This window comes from Pagrus pagrus (genome assembly GCF_965226575.1).
Source record: "Pagrus pagrus genome assembly, chromosome: 4".
NCBI classification, from domain to species: domain Eukaryota; kingdom Metazoa; phylum Chordata; class Actinopteri; order Spariformes; family Sparidae; genus Pagrus; species Pagrus pagrus.
Window position 1 is genome coordinate 1,210,324 of NC_140188.1, and position 9,892 is coordinate 1,220,215.

The 9,892-nt window shown below is 41.4% G+C and overlaps 1 protein-coding gene across 1 annotated transcript; it reads left to right on the forward strand.

Annotated features, from left to right (window-relative positions):
- The first annotated feature begins 1,392 nt into the window (after nt 1-1,392).
- Nucleotides 1,393-9,611, forward strand: rffl (ring finger and FYVE-like domain containing E3 ubiquitin protein ligase). Its single transcript, XM_084350204.1, has 8 exons — nt 1,393-1,618; nt 4,092-4,272; nt 5,170-5,367; nt 5,460-5,705; nt 5,827-6,031; nt 6,370-6,393; nt 6,532-6,747; nt 6,915-9,611. Exons 2-7 carry the CDS (start codon nt 4,093-4,095, stop codon nt 6,720-6,722), a joined length of 1,044 nt encoding a protein of 347 aa, XP_084206330.1. The 5' UTR covers nt 1,393-1,618; nt 4,092; the 3' UTR covers nt 6,723-6,747; nt 6,915-9,611.
- The last annotated feature ends 281 nt before the right edge of the window (nt 9,612-9,892 follow it).

Here is a 9,892-nt window from a genome sequence, read left to right on the forward strand (position 1 = left end):
AGTATCCGATATTACATTTACTTAATTATCAAAAGTAAATGATATTTATGTATAAACTGTGGATCAACTGATAATTACAATCATGTTTTTATCTGACTGCAGATAAATTAAAAATGTGCTACTTTGGCTCTGATGCAGGATGTAATCTGTAAAGTAACTAAAGTTAAATGTAGTGGAGTAAAAAAAGTACAATATTTGTCTCCAAAATGTGAAGTGGAAGAATAAAGTAGCAGACAATGTAAAATACTTTAATTGCATTTAAATACAATACTTGAGTAGAAGTACTTAGTTACATTCCATCAGTAGAAAACAGTAAACACAAAACTCAACGGACTCGTATAGTAACTTTTACAAGTGTGGCTTTAAAGTACTTTTTACAACACTGGTTAAAAGTACTTTAATTTAAAATGTACTCTACTATTAAAAGTAATACTAAAAGTAAAGTATGTCATATTTACAAATATTTAATTACAAAACACTTTTACTGGAAAGTACCTAAGTACATTAACTCAAGTACTTTACCAGCAAAAATTCAAGGTGCTTTACTTATTTAGTAATAGTATCATATAGTAATATATTCCTTCCTCAAGATATCACTTCACCTCACAGGGAAATATTCTACTTTTTACTCCACTACATTTGTCTGACAGCTTTAGTTACTAGTTACTTTTCAGATTACCGTCGTGTTCAGTGAAAACCAAACATATTTCTGGATGTGCTGATGTTGAATCTTTGTGATAACTGTTGTAAAAAGTACTCAACAGTCATACTTGTACTTGAGTAAAAGTCTAAAAGTATCAGATATAAATGTACTTAAGTATCTTAAGTACAAGTACAAGTAATTGATATATTTACATACTCTATTTGACAACTGATTAATTAACTGATTTTATTTTTTAAAAGTATTTTTATCTGATTGCTGATAAAATGAATTACATTTAAAAATGTTCTACTTTGGCTCTGATGCAGGATGTAATCTGTAAAGTAACTAGCAACTAAAGTAATCAAAAGAAGTAGTGGAGTGGAAGTGTAAAGTCAAGTAAAGTACCTTGTATTTAGGTACAGTACTTACTTAATACAACTTAATGTACTTAGTTACACTCCATGACATGCTGGAGGCAAATATATAAGTACTTTTTACTCCACATTTATTTAATAACTTAAGTTACTAGTTACTTTACAGATTACTTGCTGCATCAGAGCCAAAGTATTTAAACAGTAAACAAACATGTAAACAAAGGAAAAGTTCTTTTAGCCAACTTGACTTCAGTAGAAGTAAAGATATCACGTGATGGTGACTATAAACCATTTATTAAACTGTGTGTGTGTGTGTGTGTGTGTGTGTGTGTGTGTGTGTGTGTGTGTGTGTGTGTGTGTGTGTGTGGTGCTGAACTCTTCCTGGTTCGGTGTGTTGTTGTTGTCTCAGTCTTCCTCTCTTGGACTCTGTCTGGTTTCAGTCCTTCCTTCTCGGTTCGGTTCGGGTCGAACAGCTGGATGATGCCGCTCACTGACTAACAGCTGGAGGTTTTAAACCACCAGTCACCGCTCGTTAACTAGCAACACGTCGCTGGTTAGTGAGCTAACTAACTGCTAGCTGTAGCAGCCCTGTCATTAACAGGTAAGACGGTTCATTGTGTTGATAATCCTGCTGGTTAGTTGGTAGTTTAGCTGTTAACCGGGTTAGTTTGACCCGGGTTAACGGTCACTGCCGGTGTCCTGTCTGTTGGTCCGTGTTTGTTTGACTCTTCACTTTCTTAAACTTCTGAATGATTCACTTCACTAACTAGCCTAATGTTAGCCTAGCCTTTAGCCTGCTAGCAGCTCAGGGTACTTTCCAGACTTCACACGCCAGACTCCGTTAACAATTTGTTAGATTTAACGGGGACTCGCTCACCAGTAAACTGATGATCCACTTAAAACATAATTAAGATAAATAAATAAATGAATAATGATATTGTTACTCATTCGGCTAAAAGTTCACACGAAATGGTGCTTGTCTTAGTCTAATGTAAACTTGACTAACCTTAGCTAAGTTGGGTGAAAGAGTTTTGTATGGTAACGCTGATCTGTTTGTACCACACACTTTTATACTCAATTATTTCTTAAATATGAGTCTGACTTCATGAAACATAAAGCCGAATTTGTCTGAAGATCATATTACCGAGCATAAGTTTATTTTTCTGGGTAATTTACGGTTTGAATATCTGACAATCACAAAGGAACATAAACAAGTCTGTTCTTACTATGCAGTCTGGCCATGCAATGCTGTCGTGGGGAAAACCTCCTTTAAAATATTGTTAAATTTAACAGAGCCTGGCTCACCGGTAAACTGATAATTCCCTAAAACGTAATTTATGGTTTTGTACGTATCATCAAGATGTGGTAACTCATTCGGCTTACAGTTCGTGCAAAATGGTGCTTGTCTTAATCTAATGTAAACGTGATTATCGTTAGCTAAATGGGGAGTAAGAGTTTTGTATGGCTTGTAACACGTAACTTTATGCTCTAATATTTCTTAAATATGAGTCTGACTTCATGAAACATAAAGCCGAATTTATCAGAAGATCATATTAGCGAGCAGATGTTTATTTTACTGGGTAATATACATTATGAATATCAGACAATCACAAAGGAACTTAAAATACGTCTGTTTTACTATGCAGTCTGGCCAACAGTCGTCTGTCTACAACCCAAAGAGATGGCAAATGTATGTAGATTATATTTTATTAGCAGAAACAATATCATGTGGTAAAAAAATACTTGAAAGTAAAAGTTCAGCTCAGTTAAATGTATTCAGATATCTTCAGATGAAGTTTTCAGTTTCAGAACAGTTAATCGCTGCCGTGGGAAAAACCTCCTTTAACATATTGTTAAATGTAACAGATACTCACTGATAATCCACTTAAAACATATATTTTGGTTTTGAACGTATGATCAAGATATAGTTACTCATTCGGCTGACAGTTCACACTCAATGGGGCTCATCTTAATCTAGTGTGAAAGAGTTTTGTATAGTAACACTGATCTGCTTGTACCACGCACTTGTATGCGCAATTATTTCTTAAATATGAGTCTAACTTCATGAAACATAAAGCCGAATTTATCAGAAGATCATATTACCGAGCAGATGTTTATTTTACTGGGTAATTTACCTTATGAATATCTGACAACGAGAAAGGAACACAAACACGTGTTTTTACACTGTAGTTTGGTGTAGAGCATTCTGTATATGAAACGAATGTGGTTATTTTAGTACATACATTATTCAAGTGACAATTAAAAGACTTTATTACGTTTAAATGTATGCCTTCACACCCTCAGCAACAGTGAAGGAGTTTTGTCAGGAGGCGGCTGCAACATGCTCTGATAGGACCGGCCTCCTGCTGCTGGAGGAAACCTTCATTAACACACTGCTAAATTAAAGGAAGCCTGGATCGCTGCTGGGAAGCTGCTTCTGCTAAAACGCAACTCAAGATTTTTTATGACTCAGAAAAACTCTCATGTCCGTTCGGCTGACTTAACCCACGAAATGGTATTAATTTTAACTTTGAATTTGGCAGGTTTATTATTGTATTCTCGTATATCGTTTGTCTGCCTATACGACCAACTTGATGCATTTTAATAACAGATTATATTTTAAGTCAAAGTTATGATTTGTGAAACATAATGCCAAATTTACCAGAAGTCCTCAGTGACACGTCAGATCTTATTTTACCGCTAATTTAGGTTTTTAGTATCTTGACGACAATAAAGCAACACAGAAATGACTTTAATGATTTTACTATGGGGTTTGGTCTATTTGTGTGTATTTGTGTGTATATTATTCAGTTATGTTTGCATCCTGCAGTAGCTGGTTGTGTATAGAATATTTAATATTTATTACAGTCAGTATTTGTGTGTATTTCTGTATATTTTTCAGGTATGTTGGAGTCTTGCTGTAGCTGGTTGTGTATAAATACTTGTACAGTCAGTTTTTCTGTGTATTTTTGTGTAATTGTGTGTATTTTTGCGCCCTGCTGTAGCTGGTTGTGTATGAAGTGTTTTATACTTCTTACAGGCAGTATTTGTGTGTATTTGTGTGTACTTTTCAGGATGTTTGCATCCTGCTGTAACTGGCTGTGTATGGACTCGGCTGATGTTGAACAGTCTAGCGAAAGTGAGCGACGCCATCAGTCCTACACTAACTCGGCCTTCAGCAGTCAGCCGTCTCCTCCTCCACCTGAACACATCTGTAAGGCCTGTGGGGGGAGCTTCGAAACACCTGCCAAGAAGGTAACTCCGCCCACCTGCTGCAGTACAGTTGCTTTAATCTGTGCACACGGTTTTATATTCTGTCATAAGATGTTCGACCAGGGCCGAGATATAAAACTGAAAACATTATAGGGACTAAACAGCTGAGCAAGTTTCAGAGTCGTACAGGTTGTCATGTGCTGCTGCTTCCTGCGTTCAGTGTATATTAATAATATTTGTAAACACTCAGCAGACCGATGGTTTGAATGGTCTTTGAGCAGCTAATGACTAATTACTTGAGGACTTTGCTGTTCATAGTTTTGGTCCTGGTCCCGGTCACATCACCAGAGTCTAAATTTGTTCCCATCAGATCGGTTTGTTTGTGTTTTCTTCATTCTGGAGTTTCCCTGTCGTCATGTCTGACACGTGAGCGCTGTGACTTCTGGGTAGTTGAGGTTAATTCCTAAATCATCCAAAAGAAGTTTCACAAGGTCGTGAGAAAGTCCTCAGACATCACGGCAGGACAACACTTTCTGTTCTCCAACACACTTGAATGAATTTACTGCAGGAGATTCTCTCCTGCGCCTGAACACTGATCCCTCAGTGCACGTGTAGAAAGAACAGCTGACCCGGCAGAACTTTATGTAAGTAACCCCTCGTTTATGGATTAGGGAGCGCATCAGATCCAAACCTGGACCGGACTGTAATAAACTGTTAACAGCTCCCCCTGGTGGACAGACTGAGTCTCTCACTGTAAACTGATAAATGTGAATAAATCTGACGGGTCAGTGGTGAACAGTGTGAAACAGCATCATGATGTCCGTCTCTCCACCTGTCTGTCTCTCCACCTGTCTGTCTCTCCACCTGTCTCTCTCCACCTGTCTCTCTCTCCACCTGTCTCTCTCTCCACCTGTCTCCCTCCACCTGTCTGTCTCTCAGCATGTGTGCATGGACTGTAAGAAGAATTACTGCAGCCGTTGCTCCGCCCAGCTGGAGCCCCGCCCCCGCCTCTGTCACACCTGTCAGCGTTTCTATGGCAACCTGCTGGTGCGGGCGGATCTCATGAAGCTGAAAGTGAGGGAGCTCAGGGACTACCTGCACCTGCATGAGGTCTCCACCCACCTGTGCAGAGAGAAGGTAAACAAAACAAACACACCTGAGAGTCTGTGAGCCCCTGACCTTTGACCCCTGACCCCTCCCCAGTTAACCCAGTGCTTCCTGTTCTGTAGGAGGACCTGGTGGAGCTGGTCCTCGGTCAGCAGTCTTCACCATCCAGTGAGTCAGCTCCTGAGACCCCGATCACTGACACCACCTCTGTGACCTCTGACCCCCCTGATCTAACTCCTGACCCCCCCAGCCCGACCCCATCCCCAACCCCGACCCCGACCCCTGACCCCCCTGCTGCACAGCCTGAAGCCCCGGCCCCGCCCACAGAGACCACGCCCCCTGAGCCCGACGTTCAGGACGAGGACCAGGTAAAACCAGAACCTGCTCATGATGCTGCTGTCAGACGAAGTGTAAAGGTGTCGTGTTCACTCAGGTTCTGAGTTCTGGAGTCTGGAGACTGACTCAGTGTCTTTTGTCTGTCTGGTTCAGACCTGGGACCCAGAGGAGGCCCCGGTTACGGGTCGCAGGGCCTCCCTGTCCGACCTGAGCTGTCTGGACGACATCGAGGCGCTCAGCGTCCGACAGCTGAAGGAAATCCTCGCCAGGAACTTTGTGGACTACAAAGGCTGCTGTGAGAAGTGGGAGCTGATGGAGCGGGTGAGCCGGCTGTACCAGGACCAGCAGAACCTCCTGGGTGAGTCTGCAGACGAGGATCTGATCCACAATTAAGTGTTAAATAGGACTCACCTGGGACCTCCCCGTTCATGTCATGGATTTTCTCAGAAATATTACTGAAAGCTTCTTAAATTCACACAGAATCGCTCAGCTGCACTTCTTAGTCACAGGTTTTTAAATTCTTGGTGAGTTGACCTGAAGTAACCCAACAGAACAGGTGAACTGCAGGTGAGGTCAGGACCAGAACACAGCAACAGAGGAGAGGGAGAGAAGTTTATCCTTTAGTTCAGTGTGTGAGAAGAAATCAGTCATCAGATTTAAAAAATGAAACAAACACTTTCTCTGTTTGTCTTCCAGCTGCCAACGCTCTGAACGCTTCAGGTGAGTTCTGCTTTTTCTCACGTCAGATGAAGATGAATCAATAAATGGAGAAAGTAATCAGCAGATAAATCGATATAATAATGATAATCAGTCGCAGCCGTCATGTATTCTCAATGGTTTGTCTGTTTCTCCCTCCAGAGTCCGGCGGTGGTGGCGGTCCGAAAGGTGCGGAGGAGAACCTCTGTAAGATCTGTATGGACTCTCCCATCGACTGTGTCCTGCTGGAGTGTGGTCACATGATCACCTGCACCAAGTGCGGCAAGAGGATGAGCGAGTGTCCCATCTGCCGCCAGTACGTCATCCGAGCCGTCCACGTCTTCCGGTCCTGAGTGCAGCAACCCGACCAGCACCCAGGTAAAGCCCTCCCAGTTTAACCTGCCACGCCAGTCTGATCCCAGTTTAATCAAACCCAGATTGATTAGTTAATTCCTCATTTAACTTCTGAACCTCAATCTGAATCTTAGATTAGAGGCCAAAGTCTGAAGACAGATCATTAAAACTCTTCTTCTCCTCCTCTGCAGGACGAACCATCTCCAAAGCAATAATCTGCACACTCACGCTCCTGAAGGGACCTTTAAGAGACAGAAAATGTTTTTATTTTGTGAATTCTATTTTTCTAGTGTAAATAAGATGTGCGGTTCGTCTGTGTGAAGATATAAGAAGTGACCTTATCAGACTGCAGAGCTGCTGTTTGATCACAAACACTGAATGTACAGATCGACTCTGACAGCTTCACCGGAGGTGCATCACACGTCTGAACGTGAACTTTAACCTTTAAACTCCTCGACCGAGAATCCTCCGTGCCTTCACCAGCTCGTCACCACCTCCTGGAAACTCGCAGTGAAAACACGATGCAGCAGGGAATCCTGAGACTTTTGAAGAAGTTTCAGGACACTGTAAATCTACCAAAGTGAGCCGTGGCTTTACCTCCGCAGGTGAGGAGGGTCCACGCACACCATCAGACAGTCACCACATGGCCTTTAACTCCCTAAAAACTCTGTTTACAGTCTGCAGTGGACCTGTAAGTGCAGCTCCAGCTCTCAGATATCAGCCGTCTCTGACTGTTGACACAGTGAATCTGTGTAATAAAACCCAAACTGGTAATTAAAGCTGCCTCAGACGTTGGCAGTTTACCATGAAGGAGAAGGACTGTGTTCACTCAGCAGCAGATTATTAAAACTGCCTTCAGATCAGTTTATTAACAGGATAATAACCTCTGACCTCCACCCAACAACACTGAGCCCCGCCCCCAGCTCAGGTGTTTAGGACTTCACCTGTCAATCTCACCTTCAGATTCCAGCGTTTATAGACTCAACATGTTCAGATGTGTTACAGATTAAAGGGTCAGTAGATACAAAAAAGAAATTACCAACTACAGAGTGATGTAGTCCTAAACCTGGACATCAGTTAGCATGTTAGCACTTCTGGTTCCCTCGTGGGTTTGTTGAATGTGTGAAATAAGGTGTGTGGTTCCCACAGGCTGAACATATTTAACTTGTTCTCCAACATAAACTCATCATTAAATGTCCACAGTTTAATTATAAAGCTCTTCAAGTGTTAAAAACAGTTAGCGGTTGCTAACAAGTGTCTAAATGAGACTACAGAGGTTGTCGGGGACATTAAACGTCCTCACAGCGAACACGGAGACTCGTCTCCTCACTAGTCCGTCTTTACAGGCCCACTTTAGTTAAACACCGTTCTCACTCTGACTTTACAACTTGTACATTGATCAGTTTATATAAACCTGGATAGTAATTGTGCAGTAAGACGCTCAGTGGTGGAGACGTTTAGGTCATGTGACCGTGGTGTCGTCTGTTTGTAGCCTAGCATTAGCTTTTTACTGCTACACATTTAATTTACACTTCAAACATCACAGAGTGGAGTTCATCTGTGGAGATTATCTGATGAACAGAACCAGGACGGATCAAAACTAATCCAGAATCCAGTTCAATGATCCCACAGAGGAACCAGAGCGATGCTAACTGCAGTCAGCTTCAGTAATATATCATCTCTACAACACTCTATTAGAGAACATGAGAAATGTAGTGAGTCAGTTATTCAGAGTTTTGTGTTAATGATGAGTTGAAACGCACTTTCAGAGTTTCAGGAATGTGACGGAGCATCTGACCTCTTGGAACTGACTCGTGGCCTGAAGCTTCACTGTACTGGACGGTTTTCTAGGTTTTGATATGTTGGTTTAAATCCACATTAGGTGTAACAAGCATCAGAGGCCTCCTGAGAGACTCCAGCTGTTACCAGAGACAGAACAACATGATGTGTTTGTGTTTACCAGCAGAGACTTCAGCAGTGAGACTCTTTGGTTTGAAGTTAAAACACTGATTGCACTAGTCTGTTGATGCTGAAGCATTTTCAACTTCATCTTTTTGGTGGAAGAAGAATAATTTGTGAGGCAGGAGAGACATTTTGTCCTTTTTGTTTTCCTTGAGTTTTTGTTGTTGTGGCATAGTTAAGGGTTATTTTTGTTTTGTGTTAATATTTTTAGTTCATTTTCTGTTTGAGGCGATGGTTGGTACTTACAGCTGTTGTAAGTTTGGGATTGCACATTTTATTTGTATGTTTTCCTCTGGTCGTACAGCGGGATGATGATCAGCCGCGGTACGTTAAGTTTTACTGCACTTTGATTTCTCCGCTACAATGTTAGTGAGTAATGTCTTAATGGCAGCACTGTGCGAGCTTCATATGATCAAGCTTCCTTTAGACAGAAACACACGATCATGTTTCTTCTTCAGCTATCACTGTCGTTAGCTGTAAGCTAACACGCTAGCTTCCAGCTGTGTTTCTCTTCAGTGCAGTGCCTCCTCGATGCCCCTCGTCACAGAACAACTGATTACTACCAGATTGTGTCATTGGAGATGAAGAAAGGTGAAACAATCCAATATTTCAGAACAACCTGATTTGAATCCGTAAAAACAAATTCAAATTTAGCAGCAGGTTTTTTGTATTATTCTTTTGACAGATTAAACTCGTGACCCAGTGGAGGGTCTGGACCCCCAGCTTGGAAACCGCTGCTTTAATCCCACTGAGAAACACTAACGCTACATGTTTGATTCCGCTTTAGATACTTTGTGATGCTCTTAAACTTCACTGGAATCTGTAAAAAAATGAAATGTTTTTAAGTTGAACAGAAAGAGAAGAAACTTTAGTTTTCTGAGTGAACTTGTTGAATAATTTTGTAATAAAAAAACGATTTTCTCTCAGTTGTGTGTCTCCGGTCTGTCCTCACATTGTCTTGGAATTATCCTCAACACAGAAGGGCTGAAGGTTCCGTTCCGTTAGCTTAAACCCACAGCAAAGGTCAGCAAAGGTCAGCAGTCAAACCAAAGCTGAGACGAACGAGTGCAGAAGAATTCGCAATTTAATTTGCGACTGCGTACGTGACTATAGAAAAACTATAGCGTATCATCACATGTTGAGATTTTGGTATTTGGAGGAAACAGTTCAGTTTACAAGTTTTTCATCACTGTCACTGATGTTCACA